Raw genomic sequence first — 22,134 nt, 5'->3', positions numbered from 1 at the left:
CCTTATAACTAATATTCTCTGTGTTTCTTTGTTTTTTTCTACTTTGATATGTATTTCTCAGGTGTGAAACTCATAGGTCAGGAATAGAGAGTGAATTGCTGTGATGGAAATTAGGGAAATAAACCCAGAATGACAACTATCAATTTTGTTATTGTAAATTAACGGGAAAACAATCTTAGATTAATATTTACTATTTAAACAAATTATGGAACTAGCTAAAGCTTGTGCATGCACACACACACACATACAACACATCTCCCCTCTTCTATGGTGGATGGGCCAACTAGTGCTCACAGCACCTCATTCAGAAATGTTAGCCTGTCTTATTAAAAGTCAATTACATAAAGCCAATATATGTTATTTATAGGTGCTATTTCAGGAAAGCCACTACAAATGATGTGTGTTATTAATTTCAAAAGCAATCACTTTATGTTCCTCATAACAAGGTGGACAATTTGAAAACACATGGCATTGTGTTTGTGCCTGTCTACAAAAGCCAAGTGGTGTGAAAAGTACCCATAGAGAATGCACAAAACAACTATGTAATTGATGCTCAAGGGCAGTTTCTTTGGCTTGAGTCATCTACACAATTGTTTTGCTTCCTCACTTTTCAAAGCAAATCCAGAAACAATTGAACACATTCATTTAAGCTTTGAAAAATTATTTTATTCACAGATCTTTAAGGCTAATAACTGTTCAGTGGTAGGCCTTTTCTTTCCATTCTTTCAAAAGGAAAAATGTGTAATCCTCCCAAAGCTAACAGGAAAATTTAAGAAGGCAGTATTTTGAAACATGCCTGGCTATCATTACTATTAATTGATTTATTAAACAGACCCACAAGAGCAAAGTTGTGATCAGAAATCCACCTAGGGATGTATTTCCCAAAGCATAGTGAATCTACCCTCTGGATCTGAACCACCTAGAGTGCTTAATGAAATGCATATTTGAGGACCAAATCCCAGATCGAAAGAATCAAAATCTCTGAGTGGAGGAATAATCTGCCTTTTAACTCCTGATTATCACTGGGCACAATAAAGTTTGATCACTAACACAAAATTAGTAAAAAGTAACCACTCTACCTCATTTTCCCCAGGGCCTACTGAAATGTATAACATTTGCCTACTTTACTCACTTGCACTTGAAATTTTCAGGAGTCATGTCATGCTTGTGAGGATACTGAGAATCCCAACGCTGACATGGAATTCCATTCCAAATGGTATTGGCAGTGCCCCTGTAACCTTCTCCTTGACCTTGGATGCATTCAGTTGTTTCCATAGGAACATCAGTATCATTTACAGTATTGTCAGCTATTGGAAAAACAATAACAAAAAAACTTACATAAAATCTTTGAAGATGCCATCTGCCTCTTAGAGTTCATTGGCATTTTTATTAGCAGACTTTTTTCCTGTTACTTATAAGTTTTTATAACAATTGAGTGGAATAAGAAATTTAACTGAGTCCAAGTGATCTCATTGTTCAGTTCCCACCTATGAGTGAGAACATGCGGTGTTTGGTTTTCTGTTCTTGTGATGGTTTGCTAAGAATGATGGTTTCCAGCTGCATCCATGTCCCTACAAAGGACACAAACTCATCCTTTTTGATGGCTGCATATCACTTGGACTCAGGAAGGGGAACATCACACACAGGGGCCTTTCATGGGGAGGGGGGAGGGGGGAGGGATTGCATTGGGAGTTATACCTGATGTAAATGACGAGTTGATGGGTGCAGCACACCAACATGGCACAAGTATACATATGTAACAAACCTGCACGTTATGCACATGTACCCTACAACTTAAAGTATAATAATAATAAATAAATTAAAAAATAAAAATAAAAAAAAGAAAGAAATTTAACTTAACATTATTACTAACTTCACTTCAATTTTCCTTTCATTTAGATCCTAAATTAGTTTTTTCTTGAACAGTTACTTAAATGCATTTTACTTCCACATGTATAACTTACATATGCTGAATATATAGTGTTTCTGAAATGACTATACAATTATTTCTAAAATCAGCTTGCTTATAAGTACATACTAAGTGGTAATGAAATTAACCACAATTTTCCTCCAATCTAATACATACATTCTGGCCGGGTATGGTGGCTTATGCCTGTAATCCCAGCATTTTGGGAAGCTGAGGTGGGTGGATCACCTGAGGTCAGGAGTTTAAGACCAGCCTGGCCAACATGGTGAAACCCCGTCTCTACTAAAAAAAAAAAAAAAAAAAAAAAAAAAAAAAAATTAAGCCAGGAATGGTGGCAGGTGCCTGTAATTCCAGCTACTTGGGAGGCTGAGCCAGGAAAATGACTTGAACTTGGGAAGCAGAAGTTGCAGTGAGCCAAGATTGTGCCATTGCACTCCAGCCTGGGCAAGAAGAGTGAAAGTCTGTCTCAAAAAAGGAATTAAATAAATAAATAAATTCTAAGTTTCTAAGCTGACAAGTTAAATATATTTTTAAACAACTTGTTTATAATAAAGAAAAAAATCAGTTATTCCTAGGAAGATCTATCTCCTGCTTTTTTCCTAGTCCAACTTCAATGCTTACTATACTTCATGAAGATTATGAAATCTTCAGTCACTAAGCAAAAAAAGTATAAATTTAAATTTTTACCACAATTTGGTCTTTCTCTGTGTGTAATGTTTAGTCAATCAAAATATAACTCAAAACATTCCAGAGCAACTAAAATTCATATTTCTTAAAACATACATGGAAATGTTTATGGTTTGATAAAAGTGTAAACTTCCCAGCTACCTTTACAATCTAAATGGCCATTCAAGATGCCTCCGAATGAAACTCAAGTCAACAGCCTCTAGGACAGTTTAAGATCTGAGTAAATTTCATTGATGTATCCATTTTGGAATTGGATGTACCACTGTACAAAGTACAGGCCAGAATTAGACATGCTTTCAGTGACTAAGAATGCCTATGAAAGTTTTCTATAGTTAATAGTGTAAATATTTTTAATAGCTCTTAAATTTCATCTAAACATTTCTCTCACACAAACCATTGCTAACTTATGTAGTTAGCTGAATGCTTTATTTCATTGCATTCTATGAGCTAACCTTAGGCAAACTAAACAATAGCCTATGTTTAGAGTTATTCTATGAAGCTTTGTGAGAAAAGGGAAAGCATTACCTTAATGACTACCCTAATTACTGAAATAAGTTGTACTATGCAAATTTCCATTAAATTCCTTTTAAATAACTTTATTGCAACCCATTTAAAAAGTGTCTCAATGTTTTGTATATCTGCTTTAGAGAATAGAAATATGACTCAGAGATACCCAAACTTAAAAAGAAATTCAAATGAAGATGAAAAGTGTTCAGCAATTGACCCATAAAGTGGTAATTGAGAGCTGATAGCCTAGAGAATTCATCTATATTGATATTGATGATATATATTGATTTTAGGAAGAACACAAATTACTGCACTTGGGGAAATGGCTTGTATAGAAAAAGTTGATGCTGATTATGCAAGTCTTTTATAATTTCAATACTATCCAAAGGTCTTTGGTGAAATACAAAATAAGATGGATTTCATAGGTCCTAAGGAACTATATTTCATCAATATAAATGCCATTAAGTTACTCTATTTCTGACTATGTGAATTAACTGTTAAATGATATGAGGAGACTGAATGTGTGGGGGAAAGTTTTAATAGATGATAACTCTAAAACAGGTAAAAGGTCAAGTTTGTACTGCCATATTTCATATCTAGTTATAAAACTGATGGGAAAGGAGACAAAAATAAATGTCCTTGGGCATCTATCAATTCATTAGCTTAACATGCTAAAAGAAAAGTTTTGGGGCACAAGCTCTTGGGCAGCAAACTTGTGACCTCAGTCAAAACTAAGTCCTGACAATAGAAGGGAGTTCAGAGTTAGAACAGCCAGTGTAAACACACTTCCACTAATCTCTTAGACTTCATTGTCTGCCTCAGGTACCTCAACCCTTTTACTTTCCTACTCAATTGTGTGTGATTTGTTTTGATTGTTTACTACTGAGCCATTCTTCTCGAGCACTACTCTTATACTGCGCATATAACTCACAGATAAGTCTTGATGAGTCCAGGTGTCAATCAGTGCCATCTTTGGCTGGATATGGACCCATCCATTGCATCTCACTGAGAAACTAGTTCAAGGCTCACTCCAAGAAAAATTAACACACCACTCCTTGGACACAAGTATGATTTGCCAGATACCAATCAAGACAATAAATAAAAGGAATGTAATATTTAGACATGATTAAGGATTTGAACATTATTTGTTGAAATTTCTAAATATGGAAGCAGCTTCAAAAGGCTGTTTCCTCTACTATGTGAAGGTAACTTCCTACTGTAAGGATATGCCTGGGTGGGGGTGAGAGAGTAAAACTGTCTGTCTATGTTGTCAATGTAAGATTAAATATCAATTATCATTTCTACAGCATGTTATTAGTCAAGGGTGATTCGAATTTCAAAGTAATTTTTCCAAAAATAATACTTTAAAGTTACACTCTTACAGAAATGACATATGATAGTTACAATCTGAAGCAATATTTAGAGCCTTAAAGTCAGAAACAAGTGGAAATATACCTTATAAAAAAGGAGATAGTAAGGTAGACATAGGTTATCACAATTCATTAAAAAAATCAATACTTGGAAGGTGCAATGAGCAACTATAAGCAATCACGTGATAATCAGGTAATATTAAGAGGAACGATAAAAGGTAAATACTGATAAAGGATAAACATATTCCTAATTTGAGAGCAAATTTTGAAATTTTAAGAACCTCTGTGAAATGAGAGATCTATATTACCAAAATCCCAAGTCAAAGAAAAGGCTACTTGCTTAAAAATATTCAGGAAAATAGTTCACTGCTGATTTATCCACTAAAATTTCAATGTCAATTCAGACATGTATTGTTAGTGCTAATGCTCTACTTCAACTGGAATTTTCCAACCAGATTTAATAAAAGAATCTTTCACTTTTAAAAATAGCAATGATATAAATCTCATCATTTGAACTATCATGTTGAATAGGTTTTTTTCTAAACTTTCATTAGCATATTTTACAGCGTTTATTATAAACTTGAAGAGTCACTGAATATTCATTTTTTAAAAAGTATGTTAAATCATTAAATAAAAACCAAAATGCTGGCTTTGGATTAAATAATTTAAACAGTTTAATATATTTTAATTTGGACATGGAAAAATAAAACCTTTTAGAATTTTTAAAATTATAGAATACAAAGAATTACTGTAATTAATATAAATATAACATTTTACCAAATAAATATAACTTTTTCATTAGGTTTTATTAAAATGTAAAGAATCTAAATAATAACATTATTATTTTTCATCTTTTAAAAAATAAGTATCTATAACTTTAAAATGTGTATAACTCTAATAACTTAATAGTTTTATTTTTCTGGTGTTTTAATTCATTGGAAATATTTGTCATTATTTTAAACACAAACTAGAGTATTTAGCTAGTATTTTTCTTTAACTCCAAAGTACCTTCTGAAATCAGTGCATTGTATTTATTCCCTTTGACATTGAACTGCTAGAAGTCACCCCATAAATAAAAACTACATAATTCTGGTGCAATGTATAGAATAAATAATACAGGCAAATAAAGATATATTAGTATGACAAGGTAACTAAATAGTTTTCATCAATAAATGAGAGTTATTATGAGTCTCCATGAAGCTGTTTAATAAATATCTGATGAGGACCATGATGAATGATTTGTCCATAGACCATTTAACTGTGATATAAATGTTTGATCTTTGCTGCTCACATACTTACTATTCAAACAAAATTAATTATTCCTCAATGGCAGTAAAACAAACTCCTCCTGCAGCCCTGCTGTATAAATATCAAAACCGGGTGTAAAAATAAAACAAATATTTCATGACAATTGATTTGGAAAGGGCTCTTAAATGTTGGGAAAGGCATTCCTTTGTACTTAATACTTAACATGGGACCTGAGTAAGGGAGGGTTTTGAAAAAATCTCTATTGGCCAAACTAAAATGTCAGAAAAGACAGAAACATTCCCAAATATCAGCTGAAGTTGATTGTTTAGACAAAGCAACAGGTATTTTAAAATACAGCAGCCCCACATACACAAATATATTTTCAATTCTGTCTACCAAGTTAACACTGAAAATATCTGGAACTCTTCTGAGAGTTTCTACAAAAGAAACATTTTACCAGGAGTATCAGTAGTGGCTACCCATTGGAAGCAGAAGCAAAGGTATTTGTGTAATCGTCAGTGGTCTATGAGTAAAGGAATGCTTTTCTTTGATGATTGACACAAAATTTGCTGTTTGGAAATGCTTTAAGTAAAACATTTGCTATCAAAATTTTTCACTGTCCTGTTTGAATATGATCAAATACAATGAGTGTCTCTTGGAACATTAATTTCACTTTGCTGGTGTGGTTGTGATGTGATCTGATTGCTACAAAATTTGGAAGTGAATTTTAAGATTTGAATAGATTACTTTTGAGACAAAGAGTATTCATTGTTGTCTAATTCTTGGGACAACCATCTTGCCTCCCAACAGTGACCAATAGAACAAGAGCAACAATTAAAAAAAAAAAAATCTGATTACTTTTCTCTGTGAAAGGCTGGCCAAAGCCTTGCAGAGAGGCCACAGGGCCCTGTTGGAGGTCTGAATGGTAGCTAGAGAGGAAGAGTGCATAGTATATTACAAACAGCGACCCCCAGGGCTCTATAAGCTTCATATGAATGATGAGTAAATTCTTACATCTACAGTTTCCACCACCCCCAACCTGCCCCCAACATCCCCACCAAAAGAAATCCCAGATTTCCCAATGGAGACAAGCTATTGCTTCTCTTTTCCCTATAGCCAAGAATAAGTCGATTCATAGTCTGGTAGACAAATACCCAATTATCCCTTGGAGTAGTTCAACCTAACCCACTGCTTCTTCCCAGCTACTGAAGAGCAACTGAAATAGAATTTACTTTATGAAGGTCCCTCGGGATTGAGAACAGTGTGTAATAAAGCCACTCTCCCATCAACAGTACTTATGCTCTGTGGGCCACTAAGATGAGGATGAAGCTCATTGTAAATTTAAAGAGCTTCTTGTTTTAAAATTGGCATGGGAAAACAGTAAAGACCTCCAAAATAATGAACCTCAAATTGTTTGCACGTTTGCTTTCTATGTGAAGCCAGGATTCACATCTCAAACTTTTCCCTGGACTTTATCCAAGCTTTTTCTCGTACAAAATGCTCAGGAGACAAGACTTTCATGAAAGGTCTTCAATTCTATATAGCTTTATTCTTTAGAAAATGATTTGGAAGAGACCTCCAAGTAAAAGACTTTTCCCTTGAGAAAGGGCATTGATAGCACTGTTTTTTTTCTGACACAGGGCACAAGATTTTATTTCTATGAGTCTCTATTCTGGCCTTGGATAAATTAGGAAAACTCAAAGAAACAATCAGCTTTCTCTAAGAAAGAAAATAATTTGTAAAAATTATTCTGTAATTGTATACAATTTGTAAAAAACATTTTCTCATCATATGAACACACTGAATCTTAAAAGATGACTATGTTCTTTTAAAGTGATGTCCATGTTCATTGGTTACTAAGGGAAAGGATTTTTTTTTTGTATATTTGTTTCCAATGGCAACATACCTATATTAGTCTGCACATGCTGCCATAACAAAGTACTGCAGATTTGCTGATTTAAACAAAAATAATTTATCTTCTTACAGTTCTGGAGGCTAAGAAGTGTTCAAGACCAAGGTGCTAGCCAATTGGGTCCTTGGTGAGGGCTCTCTTCCTCACTTGCAAATGGCCACTTTCTTGCTATGTCCTTACATGGTAGAAAAACAGAATTCTCTCTTTCTTCCTCTTGTTATAAGGCCACCAATCCTACCAGATTAGGGTCCACTCTCATGACCTCATTTAACATTAATTACCACTGACAATCCCTATATTATCTAAATATAGTCACAATGGCAGCTGGGGCTTCAACATAAGGATTTGGTGGAAGAAGCAATTCACTCCATAGTAAGACCTCAAATAGAAACCTTAGTTATCAAAGATCTACCCAGGTCTCACTTCTAAAGTGTTTCTGGGCACTTAAGTATACTAGTTCCTCCTTAATTGCAGTTTTGGTTTCTGCCATTTCAGTTACCTGTGGTCAACCATTGTCCAAAAATATTAAATAAAAAATTCCAGAAGTAAATAATTCATAAGTTTCAAATTGCACACTCCATTCTATTTTGCCTCAAATATGCCTCATTTCTTTGTCCAGCATTGTATATGCAACTCGCACAGTTAGTCACTTAGTAGCCTTCTGGGTGATCAGGTCAATGGTCATAATTTTGCAGTAACCTTTATTTTACTTAACAATGGTCCCAAGGCACAAGAATAGTGATGCTGGCATATTGTTATCATTATTCTATTTTATTGTTGTTGTTAATCTCTTATTGTGTCTAATTAATAAATTAAACTTTATCATAAGAATGTATGGAGATGATACAGTAAGGGAGCTCAAATGAAGGGGCTGATGTGAGGAAATCATAACTTAGTTGAAATGTGAATGAGTAGCTGCCAATTAGATCAGGAAGAAAGTAAAATTTTTGGAAGGCAGAAGGCATGGTTGGGGTAAAGAGACTATAATGAGAACATGGAAAATACGAGGCAAAGGAAGAAAATCACTGTGGCTGTAACAGAGAGCAAGAGAGCCTGGAGAGAAATGTGGAGGTATATGAAGTCATATATAAGGTTAGAAATATAGGTGGGGGTAAAAGATGGTTATGCTTTGTCATTGTCCTAAGATCAAAGGAAACCATTGAAGGGTTTTTAATTTATGTGTAGAGGGGTGTGTGTGTGTGTGTGCGTGTGTGAGTGTGTGTGGTGTTCTATAGATGAGGAATGATATAATCAGATTTTTGAAAACATTCTCTTTTGCAAGGAAAAATAATGGATATAGATATTTCACTCTGAAGGCCATTCGTGTTAAAAATGATACTCTCTTAGAAAAAGGAGACAATGATGGAGTGAAATAGTCTTATGTGAAAGGTATAGAGCAGATAAAATTGACAGGACTTGGTGATAAATGAAATGTGAAGAGTGAAGGAGAAGGCTATATCTAGGATTATGCCAGGCTTTTGGATTTTAAACAGGGCAAATAATGGTATCAATCATGCAAAAGAGAGTATAAGGCAGAACACACCCTCTCAACCCCCTTTGCAGGATTCATGAAGAAAATCAGGGTAAAAGATAATCAGTAAGAGAAGAGGCGAGTTTCTGGTTCTGAGGGGCTAAGGGAAATTGGAGTAGCCCATAGGTAAATACTAATTAGTGTACTCTTAAGGGGACCATGTCAGTCTTGCATGTTCTGATATATAGCAAAAAGTTGTTCTTAGAGCGTCCTGGGACACCTGAGGTTCCTGAGATCCTTTCAGGGATCCAGGAGATCAAAACTATTTTCACAGTAATGTTAAGAGATCATTTGTTCTTTACACCATGAAGCTTTCAGATGGCATGTGATATGTGATATCCTGAAAGACTGATGGCAAAAGCAAATACAAGACACCCAACTGTCTTCATTTAAGGTGTCATTAAGTAAAAATTTTTAAATGCCAAATTTGTAAAACGTTGACCATGCCACTGTTTATTATTTTTCAGTAAAATATATTTATTCATAGCTAATGGCCTTACTGCTGTTTTAAATGAATTAATACATGTCTTGAAGTTCCTGTTTCAATTTCTAACATAGTAAACATGGATTCATATAATCCACACAGATAATTTGGGCTTCCCAATAATGTCGAAGAGTATAAATGTATGTTCAGTCCAAGAAGTTTGTGAACTGATCTAAATACTCAATGTGATTTCTAAGGGGTATCAATCACAAGACGGTTTTTAAATTTCTAGGGACCTGTTGAAGTTTACTTCATAAAAAATACTAATACTGCATGTTCTTACTTATAAGTGGCAGCTAAATGATGAGAACACATGGACACATAGAAGGGAACAACAGACATTGGGGCCCACCAGAAGGTGATAGATAGGAGAAGGGAGAGGATCAGGAAAAATAACTAATGGGTAGTAAGTTTAATGCCTGGGTGACAAAATAATCTTTACAACAAAACCCCATGACATAGGTTTACCTACATAACAAACCTGCACATGTACGCCTGAACTTAAAACTTAAAGAAAATACAATAAATTTAACAAATGTTATTATTTGTCTCCAAAAAGTAGGAAACTAATATATAGAACCAACTGTTATTCAGAATATGAAGTTATAATCAGGGAAAAGCATAAGAAAATCAGTCCTTCATTCAAGCACTATGCAGGACTTCTAATCTTATATTTGTGATGTCTTAAAATTCCATATGCCCCAAAACGCTGTTAAAAATTATATACACAGAATATTCGTGGGCTGATGACATTAAGGTTTATATCCCCTCCTGAGAAATACAGTGTAAGGAAGTCTGAAAAGGCCCATCCCAGAGTACACTGGCACACATTTGTCAATGAGCAACATTCATTCTTTACTTTGAGTGATACATTGATTGTAACATAGAAGCTTGGAAGCAAAGTGACTAGAACAAATTTGTAGTTCATTCAGCTGTTGAACAAATAAAAGGAACAAATAGAAGGAGAGCAGTATTCAAATGTTGGCTGGCAGGTGTGAATATCCTAATAATCAAGGCAGTTTCATCTTTTGCTTTACTGGTTTGTGTTAAAGTTCTGAATTTTCTATCCTGTTATAGGCGTTGGTCTGTTTTATTCACTTCTGTATCCCTGATACTAGAAAAGTGTTTGTTTGACACATCATAGCTGCTCAGAAAATATTCATTGAATCAATGCTACGGAGAAAGGGGCAAACAACACTCTGCGTTCTCAATATGCCGGGTGGAACTGCCGATGCCAAAGGCTTTTGCTATCCCTGTTTACTTGTCACTTTCCTTGGCTTTCTGGAGAAGAATGAACTTAGATGTGCTATAAACAAGGATGCCAAGTGCATGCATCTCAATATAAGCAGAACTAAACCTGTGATCTTTCTCCTCAAATTAATGCCTCTCTGATATATACGTCATCTACCCAATAACTTGGAAATATTTTAGACTCTTCTCTCTCCCTATCCCATTTCCTAGTATAACCAATTTGTCATTATACACTGTACATTCCCCCCTTTTGCTATTGTTCACATCCTTCCTCACCTTGTTTTTCTCACCGCTTACTGCCTTAATCACACTCTTTTGATTTCTTACTGGCCTGCATTGTATTTTGTGTTTAATAGTCTTTTATTCCTCACCTAATCATACTTCTCTGAAAGCTTTTTATTCATTGAAATTACATTTAAAATGTCTTGTGACCACAAGGTTTTAAGAGAAAAGTACACACATACACTGAATACATGCACATATGTACAAACATATATAGTATATAGGGATACAATTATTAGTAGTCCATAAATTATAAACAGCACAAATATATGTTTAATGTATCTTCAAAGATCTCTTTGTTGTCCCCAGGGTTTTTAAACCCAGGGCAATGAGCTACAGTAAAATTCAGGTAAAGTAGGAAAGGGCAGCAGTGTGGGAGGGCAGGGGTGTTGACGTGCCTGGCTTCCAAGAAACACATGCATCTCAAGAAGGGACCGTTGGGAAAGAATTCACCTGAGAGAAGAGGAGATGGAACTTTAGCCCCTTAAGCAATCTATGCCCAAAGGCCCCTAGGAGAGTCTTTGTGTTTTTCTGGGTCTCATGGACACCAGTTTAAAGATCACTGTTCTAGATCACAAATGAGGTAAGATCCCTCCCTTTGCTTAATTTTCCAGTGTTTCTCATGGCAACTGAATGGGCTACTCTTGGATCTTACTTGATTTGCCTCATATCAACTTAATTTTTCTCAACTTCTTTCATTTTTCTGTTTTTACCCGATACCCTACCCATGTCAATCATGTACCTTGTCTTGAATTGCCATCCAGCCACCCATGTCTTTACCCCTTTCCTCACTGGCCTAATTGCAGACATTTGCTAAGAATGAAATAAGGATTGTTAACTCTGCAATGGAAAGCACCTCTTTGTAGGTGTTAAATAAATGGTGGTAATTATGATTTTCTAATACAGTTATTATATGATAAAACAAGAGTTTAGAAATTCCCCTCCAACTTTCTAGAGAGTAAGTGACATAATCATTATCTTTATTCTTTGTTTTAGAATCATTGAAAACCCAGAATGAGTTCAGCTGGACTGGACTAAGAGAAAACCAGAAAACTGCCCCAGTTAATGATATGAATAAAAAATAATAATTAATTATCTGTTATAACCAGTACAAGTAAATACAGATCCCCACCCTCTGGTGTACACACTGCATAATCTTCTCCCTTTGGGTGTGGATGAAACTTTTGAATACAATGAGAACTACTCTTGTGATTAGGTTATATTATACAACAAAGATGAAGAGATTTTGCATATGTAACTAAAGTCCCTAATCAGTTGACTGTAAGTGAATTAAAAGGGAAATTAACCTAGGCAGGACTGACCTAATTAGGTTAGCTCTTTAAAAGAGAGTCTGGAGGTCAAATGCTCAAAGCAGGAGAGATGCTATCCTGTTGGCAGGAGTAAACTGCCATATCGTAGAGAGGGTTATGTGTCACAGAAAGTTAGGCAGTCTCTAGAAGAATTATACCACAGCCTTAAAACCACAAGAAACTGAATTCTGTCAAAACTAGTGAACTTTAAATGCAACATGGAGTTTTACATGAGACCAGAGGTGTGGTGGGCACCTTGATCAGGACCTTTTGAGACCCTAGCAAGGAACCCGCTTGAGTTATGGCTGGACTCCTGACCCACAGAAAATATGAGACAATAAATGTGTGTTGCTGTTAGCCACTAAGGTTTTGGTAATTTGTTATGCCACAATAGAAAATAAAGGCACAATTGAATCCACCACCAAATTTTTGGTTTCACATTAAAGGCTTTATTATATATGTGAACCAAAACATTTGAAAGAATATTCATAAAACATTATCTCTTATGCTTTCCAGTATGTCAACTTCATTTCATTCACTTTAATAGAAGTATTATCTCTTTATAGTCATATTTATATCTCTTTCATATATGTATTTTTTAAACTAAAAGCTATCCTTTAATAAAATATTTCCAAAATATGCCCAAAACTCAGAAGACTTTTTAAATCTGAGTGATACAGGTTTGGCTCACAAATTCTGTTGTTTTTTTTGTTTTGTTTTGTTTTTTAGAATTAACACCCTATAAATACTATCCTCTGCTTAACAAAGACATTGGAATTATATAGCATGTTACTTGTGTAACTAGCCAGCTCCTCTTTGGACAGAAGAGAAAAAATAAACCTACTTAATAGCTAGAAAATATCATAGTCATTGTATTTCTTGCCTCTCTCAATCTCTTTTTTAAAATACCCTAAAGATTGGTTTGGAACTGAAGAGGAGGGCAACATTTGGATTTCTTGGTGTGTGTATGCCAGTTGAAGGGTGAATGTGCACGTGAGCATATGTGTGTGTGTGTCTGTGTGTGTGTGTGTGTGTGTGTGTCTGTGTGTGTGTGTGTCTGTGTTTGTGTGTGTGTGTACAGGTTTTATTCCAGAGAAGATTTATAAGAGTACCTAAAGTGGCTCATGCCTGTAATCCTAGCACTTTGGGAGGCCAAGGCGAGCAGATCACCTGAGGTCGGGAGTTTGAGACCAGCCTGACCAACATGGAGAAACTCTGTATCTACTAAAAATACAAAATTAGCCAGGTGTGGTGGTACATGCCTGCAATCCCAGCTTCTCAGGAGGCTGAGGCAGGAGAATCACTTGAACCCAGGAGGCGGAGGTTTGGCAAGCCAAGATTGTGCCACTGCACTCCAGCCTGGGAAATAAGAGTGAAACTCCATCTCAAAAAAAAAAAAAAAGTACCTAAACTACACATACATACACACACACACACACACACACACACACACACACACACACAAAATCAAAAGGGAAACAGTTGGTTTATTATACCTAACTGGTATAGAACAATGGGAAGACTAATACATTTTTAAAAGTCAATGAGTGGAACCAACCTAATCTATACAGAGAAACACTATGACAGGAGTCATCTTTTATTTAAAAGGACAAAACAGATGATTCAATTTCCTGGGAACACAGTGTTTTACTCTGAAAGGCTTCCAGATTCTTCAGTTATTTCATATATGCCAGGCATATCCCCTGCCTATGGGATTATTGTCCAAAATATCAAGAGTTGTCCAAAACATTTCCTTTCCTTTTATCAGTAGGTCTACATTGAGAGAGATTTACCTTGGCAGTATCATGGTGTGGATTATATTCAATTAGGTTTGTTCAGAGGAATTTCCCCATCATTCTGCTATAGTGAAATATATGAAAATCAATCCATGCCCTCTTAATTGTGTATTTTACTCTAGGTGCTGGTGCCTGATCTTATGTAGGTTATTTAGCTTTACATATCTGTCCATATATACATAACTTTATATTATCAGGCCAATTTATAACACTATTATACCTTACTAAATTTATGCAATTCTATTGATTTTAAAGAATTTTAGGATCCAGTTGAAAAAAATAAGAACTGTATTCAAAGAAATGAAAATATTATGTAATATTATTTAAGAGAACAGTGAAAATGTGTGAGTTAACCATAGAGGAGAGGACCAAGTTCATAGATAGAAAGGAACAATATAAAACAGGTTAAAAAAATAGTTTTTATCGTAAATTCAGAAAAGCTGGGTAAGGGCCAGCATATGGAAAAATGATTGTATGGACTGCTAAAAGACAGATTGAAACAGAATGCAGGCTGGGTACAAGGACAGCCAGAGAAGTAGGGATCAGCTATAGGTATTAGAGACATCTGTGATAAACTTCTGTTAGACTTATTATTCTTCATTGCAGCCTCTGTCACTCACCAGAAGGGGTTCACCATCAGTTGAGAGCTCATGTTACATCTCTGGGGAGGAAAGATAGGTAAAGGATACAGGATTGGAAGGCAAGGATCTAAGGTCCTAGCTTTTACTCCCCTAATGACTTTGTGATGCTGCGCACATTTCTGATCTTTTTCTCTCTGTGGTTTTTCAAATTTTCTTGATAACGTTAGAATGTTTAGGCTCTTGCCATGTTGAACATTTTGCCATAAGTAAAAATGTTTTCTGTGAATGTGTGTATGTGCATATTTATCACTGTCAAAATAATCAGTCTCTGAAAATGCAAAAGATTGGGTAGGATTATGTAACACATTCTTAAAATATTAAAACCTGCACACATTAAAGCATCAAGTTAAATAGTTGTTAACCTGTCTCACTAATAATCGCCTGCTTAGATCCAGTCTGTGAGAGGAAAAGGAAGCAATAAATTTGACCTTCACTTACCGCATGTTTTAATTGCACAGTACTCCCAGCGGGTGTGAGGGTCAAGAGTATAGCACCATGGCCTCGGCTGGCCATCGGGATTGCGGCAATAATTATCATCAAAGCCCTTGTCGGGATATCTGCAAACCACACCAAGAAAAGTGTCACGTAAATCTGCCTGGAAACGCCACCCACCCCTCAGCTCACAAAATAACTTTCCACTTAGGTTGTCTACACCTAGCTGAGGAAAGAGGACGTTTTCTATGTCTTGCCTTACAAGGACTGCTTATCACTGACTATTGAATCTACTAATTTATATATCCCACTAATGATAGAGTATCATCCCCTGGCTAGTAAGTTAGGTCCATGTGGTACCTTCCCACTAGCTGAGGTTCCAAATCGAGTCTCTTTGTCCTAGAACCCAGTTAAGGGCAGATTACAAAAACATGACCTCATGTAGAGTGCTCATTAAGAAAACAGGTCCTCTTCCAGGGAAGGCTTAAAGTTCAAACTGAAAGTTCGTTTTCAATAGCGCTGTTACTAATGACAGCTCAGTTTTGGAAATAGAGCCTTTCGAGGTCATGCCCTCACCTTCACCAGATCATGAGACAAACTTCATCACACTACTTTCTCCACACCCCACCTCCCTTCAAATGAACAAAGTCCTGAATTGGTGACTTGATTTTAATTGCTACCATATCCCTTCTGCTCTCACTTAAATGACAAGACAAGCATTTATTTGGAAAATAAGCTGGAGTTTTAATTTCATTTAAAATAACAACAAACAAAAAAGGATAGAGGAAAAGAACAAAGAGAAAACACCTAACATCAATTTCCGAAGAAAGGTGGGGGATGAAGTTTCCTGTGTAATTATTTGTATTTTTATTCTTTATAATCAAAATAAAGGAACTTTCTTCCTTTTTTTTTTTTACCTTAAAAGTTTTATGTAAAATATATGGTCAAAAGTAGACAGCATTATTATTATTATTATTATTATTATTATTATTATTATGATTATTATTTGGCGGAGGTGGGTAATGGCTTAAGCTCAAAACCTACTCCTGGGGGAAAAAGATAGATTTAGCTGCCTGACTTCTCCAAATGCGCTTTTTATATGGGCAATTTCAAAACACACCAGGATAAAGCAATCTGAATGGTTTGCTCTTTTACTCCATTTCTATGAGCACTACTTATTTCATGTTGTTATGCGTGTCGCCTGCAGTACCTGAGTCTCTGAAGATGCAACTCCAGATTTGCCTGCAATTAGTAACAATACCTCTAACCACAGCTAAGGCTTGTCAAAGTGGTCATTACTGAATTGGCCCTGTGGTTTGCTTTGGTTTTGTTTTGTTTCTGCTCTGAGAGAGAAAGAAGCTTCTTTTAGTGTTTCCACTCTACACCTTGCTGATGATTTTGTGTTTAGTACCATGCTGATTTTAGAAACTCTGACCAGTTGACTATGTAGTCAGTGTTCTCATATATCTCATCAGAAATATTTTTGCCCTTTGACTATTTCCTCCAAATATAATGGCCAGAAATTCTACCAGAAGAACTCCTGAACATTCTGGGAGTTCTAAATGTTATGTTCATGCCCTATCGGGAAAACACAATATAAGGAGAATTTCCACAGCGGTGTGTCATAGAGTGAATAGAAGTTTATAAAAGAATCATTGAAAGCATGATTCATTAATATATTACCTTTCAGGCAAGAATTTGTGCCGGTGTGGTGTCTGATGATCCCAGCGCTGACAAATCTTGCCTGATTCTGTATGATCCATGAGACCTCGATAACTCTCCCCATTGCAGGTCATGCATTCAACTAATAAAATTAAAGTATGGCATGTTAATTGTTTCTGACAGCAAAATCAAAAACACCACTGTTCCATTTAAAGAACAGCACCTGTTTAGTAAACAGATTTTTAAAAAATCCTACACATCATCCTAACATTTTATTAGGGCCTAATGTCCATAAATAGTGACATAAACTACTCCCTACGGAACACATCATACAGTTTAAGTGGGATTTTTGTAATTAGTGTCACGCAGATTTACTATAGGGCCACGATGCTGTCTATCTATTTTTTTCAATAACTGTCTCAAAGGTATCTAGAAAATGGAAATAAAAGACATATCCTTGGAAATTTTTCCCGTGTTGGTCTAAAGTGCAAAGATCTCAGTATCTATTTGTCAGCACAATAGTGTTTCTCTCTCAATTTGCCCTCCAAACACATACACAGTAATTACAAAGGTTAATTGAGTTTGTGTCATACTTTTATGGTTAATGCCACAATCAGGACCACATAGATTTAAGAGATTGGCTTCACATAGAAATCTGGTGCAATTCAAAGAATACGGATCTTTTTAAACAATAAATCACAGCTCCTTTCTGTTAGCAAACATCCATGTTGAATAGGCTGGGCAAGTTTACATTCCTATCTGGCTTAGGATAGAAGATGACCTGCTATTGAACTCCGTGTTTCCACTCTTTTTAAAATGTATAAGCTAATGTAATTAGGTAGGATCTCACAGATGATTTTGTGAGGTTAATTCATTGTTCTCTTCTGGCTGGCTCCTTATGTCACACTGAAAACTGAATCACATCAATTGCTGAAAGTGAGACTTCTCAAACAGACAGGTTGATTTGTAGCACAGCAAGCATCCTGTGGAATAAATCATTGCTTGGCTTTCCTATGAATCAGGCAAACTTCCTTAAACACATCATTTGTATCTTATAATTACTGATAATCTAACTTTAGCTGAAGTGGGAAGAGGCATCAATGCTTAGTTTTATCCAATGGAATCTAGCCTAATGAGTATTTGTAGTAATTTGGGATTATAGTATTAGAATCATCACTTTTGAATCCTTGATTCTTATAATCCAATAGGGACATTAACTATTAACTTTCTGAAACATGAATAACTTGGCTTGATCCATCTACTTTCTTTCATTTATATTAATATATGGGCTAAGAGGCCAACTCAGCTTCCCTTCATTTGATACTGAGATTCCCCAGACTACACCCAATAAGCATCTGAACTGTAAATGAGTGAAGTCCATGAGCGTATCAATAAAGGTGCTCAGGTTGGCCAAGGTCATTGCAATGATCAACACAGGTGATGCAATGTTACATTTCAGCTTTCCATTTGAATGGTTAACAGGTTCATTTAGTTCTCTCTCTTTTTTTTTTAAAGAACACAAAGTTTGATACCATCAAGGAAAATGATGCAGCATTTATCATTATTTGTTCCTTTGTATTGAATGAAATGTACAATAGAGTACTAGGGTCACATATAAAAGATAAGTATTCATATATACAATTTCTACTCTTGTACTCAGGAAAGAGATTACATCTATTATGCCTTCTTCAGCAAATGCAGCTTATGATAGTATATTCCTTTCTAATGCGAGTGAATAGAATTATTTTCTGGTAATCACTACATTGAGCAATATTATAAATTTTTTTCCTTGACTTACACATTTTAATGGTTTTAAGAAAACATAGCTACATGAATGAAACAGATAGTTCCATAAGATGACCACTTTTCGTTATGAGTGTGGCAGATCAATGCTTGTTCAAGTATGAATGTGCATAAAACCACCTTGAGATCCTGTTAAGAGGCAAGTTCTGAGTCAGTGGGTCTGGGCTGGGGCATTAATAAGAAGCTCCCAGGGGTTGCTGCTGCTGCTGGTACTTGGACCTCACTTTGCTTTGCAACTTTCTAGATAATGGGATCTATTGTAAAAGTTCTAAGTATTTGGCAGTCATAGTCTAGGCAGAGACTAGTCAGTCTAGTCTCTCACAGGAGAGACTAGATTTTACTGGGACCTTGAATAGATGAGAGTTGGATAAATTATAAAGGGACAAAATAACATAAAATCAGAAGCATACTTATGCTATCTTGATAGTAAAGTGAAGGGAGAGTTATTATTGCAGTTGTGGGCCTAAAAATAAATAAATAAAAGTTATCAAGAATAACGTTACATTTTAGAAAGCAATGAAAGTTATTGTTGGGGTGGGAATTAAACATGTCATGATTGCATTGAGATATTTAGATATATTATAGTAACATATTATTTGATTGTTTATACCATAATTTTAACATAAAAGGTATCAGCCAGGTGTGGTGGCTCAAGCCTGTAATCCTAGCACTTTGGGAGGCCAAGGTGGGCAGATTGCCTGAGGTCAGGAGTTTGAGACCAGCTTGGGTATGGTGGCACATGCCTGTAGTGCCAGCTACTTGGGAGGCTGAGGCAGAAGAATTGCTTGAACCCAGGAGGTGGAGGCTGCAGTGAGCTGAGATGGCACCACTGCACCACTCCAGCCTGGGCAACAGAGCAAGACTCTGTCTAAAAAAAAACAAAAACAAAAACAACAAACAAACAAACAAACATGAAAGGTATCATCTGATTCTTACAGTGAGGAAAACAAGGCTCACAAAAGTTTTAAGAGACTTACCTAAAACACAATATGTTAAACCTGAGCCTGGAACACAAATCTTCTGACCCACAGTCTTAGTATTTTTTTCATTATCCCAAACTGCCTTTTTGTTCTACATATTTTAACTTATTTTCTACATATTCTAGCTGGTTATACTTTATGATATACTGATAGCAATAACTTTAGAAAGTTGGTATCCCTACCAGCTTGTCCTCATTGCCCTCTGTTTTTTTGTTTACAACAGTTAACTTGCTCTCCTTTTGCAGTCTCATCTACTGGAACATTGCAGGGAAAGTGCATGGGAATGTAACTAGATTGGATACCTTATCCAAAGTCAATGGCTGAAAAGTTGGCTGTTTTACCATGGAATCAAATCATCAAGTTATTCGTAAGAATTATCTCAGGAAAGTCAAATTTTTAACTCATATTCACTTTTCAAACTGGGAATTCTCAGATTCTTCTAAATTTTCTTAAAATCAAGCAGTTCAGGTGAAACCAAGTCCATGTACTCAAGGAAACAGGTGAACATATAAACTATGTAACAGTTTACATGTAGGAATGCCCTTTGGCTCTTTCTATTGCTGTCAGTACACTATTTAACTGATCCAGCAAGTTCTCCTCAAAAAAAAAAAAAAAAAAAAAAGAAAGAAAAAAGAAAAAGAAAAAGCTAACTACTGCCCTAGATAGATCACAAAAACTCACAGAGTAATGGTTTCTGTTCATCAGTTCAATATTTTTTCTAAGTACAGCTCTGGACTGAATAATACTAGAATACTACAAAAACTGTATATAAATTACAAAACACAGAGGATTAATTTAACAGCTTTTTCATCATACTAACCAACTAATCTTTAAAAATGTGTTTCATTTTTCTCAGTCATAAAACAGGAGTGATATAAGTATACAGACTAAAACAGTTATTTTGAAAGTATCTGAATCTATTTTTAATTAGTGTTTATTTTATTACATTAAAGACAATCTCAGAAAAATCCATGCAGGTGATTCCTTCAACAAAACTAAATGTTTAAAATATAAGCAGTCTCATACATTTACATATATAAATAAAAGTTTTACAAATAAATTATAAGTTGCCATTTAATCTTTATAACTTGCCATTTAATATTTGTTTTAGAAAGTTTTTCTTCACTTAGAGTATCAAATTATACACATAAACTTATGTCAGTATTATTTGGGATTTTAAATGTAATGTATTTTTTAAAATAATGATTGTGGCTTAATTAAAATATATTGACTTGGTCATTTGACAATCATTAGAAATGACATCAGTTCCAATGACTAATGATTGTTTTATTTTAAGTTTCAAGCAAACCCTAAAGCAAGAAATTGGATTTTACATACCTCAACTTTCTAAAACTTTTGAATCAAGCACTAATTATTTTCTTTGTAGAACTCTATAGGGTTCTTTTTGAAAACTATCCAATAAAAGTGTATATATTTATCATGTACAACATGATGTTTTGAAGCATATATACATTGTCAGTGGACTAAATCAAGCTAGTTAACATATACATTACCTTACATAGCATTTTTGTGGTAAGAACATTTAACATCTAGTCTCTTAACATTTTTTAAATATATGATATAATATTATTATCTATAGTCAACATTCACAAAATAGATCTATTGAACTTATTCCTCTTACCTAACTGAAAGGTGATAAGTGTGATCAAAGAATATTTGTTTTCCTTTGGAATATTTACTATATTTTAAAGTTTTAAATTATAAGAAAATAATATTAATCATTGACTATCAGACACAATCCTTTTAATTTTAAACAAATTTCAGGTGATTATAAGCCAAGTTTTTTTTGTTTTTTTTTTTTTTGTTTTTTTTTGTTTTTGAGACGGAGTCTCGCTCTGTCGCCCAGGCTGGAGTGCAGTGGCGCTATCTCGGCTCACTGCAAGCTCCGCCTCCCGGGTTTACGCCATTCTCCTGCCTCAGCCTCCCGAGTAGCTGGGACTACAGGCGCCCGCCACCTCGCCTGGCTAATTTTTTTGTATTTTTAGTAGAGACGGGGTTTCATTGTGTTAGCCAGGATGGTCTCGATCTCCTGACCTCGTGATCCGCCCGTCTCGGCCTCCCAAAGTGCTGGGATTACAGGCTTGAGCCACCGCACCCGGCCAAGCCAAGTTTTAAGCATGGTTACAAAAATTTCAAAAAAGATATACTGTTCTATATGTCTTTTTCATTTGAACCGTCTAAAGTTTGATCACGGGTGTTTTTCTTGTTTAATTTTAAATATGCAAAACGATTTTATAGTTGCTACCTTAGCCATAATAAAATAACCTTTATAACTTACCATTTAATTTGT

At 35.2% G+C, this 22,134-nt stretch overlaps 1 protein-coding gene across 2 annotated transcripts in view; it reads right to left on the bottom strand.

The window, feature by feature from the left end:
* The window catches only part of HGF (hepatocyte growth factor), a 70,038-nt gene that overhangs the window by 27,474 nt on the left and 20,430 nt on the right, over nucleotides 1-22,134 (bottom strand). For both annotated transcript variants that reach the window (XM_028846134.2, XM_015134187.3), the window contains exons 7-9: nucleotides 17,062-17,182; nucleotides 15,385-15,503; nucleotides 1,133-1,307 (exon numbers count right to left, since the gene is read on the bottom strand). In XM_028846134.2, the coding sequence (XP_028701967.2) occupies nucleotides 1,133-1,307; nucleotides 15,385-15,503; nucleotides 17,062-17,182 (415 nt within the window). The remainder of the gene's footprint in view (nucleotides 1-1,132; nucleotides 1,308-15,384; nucleotides 15,504-17,061; nucleotides 17,183-22,134) is intronic.

Source organism: Macaca mulatta, chromosome 3, assembly GCF_049350105.2.
Source record: "Macaca mulatta isolate MMU2019108-1 chromosome 3, T2T-MMU8v2.0, whole genome shotgun sequence".
NCBI classification, from domain to species: Eukaryota; Metazoa; Chordata; class Mammalia; order Primates; family Cercopithecidae; genus Macaca; species Macaca mulatta.
This window is presented reverse-complemented; position numbering and strand designations above follow the sequence as displayed.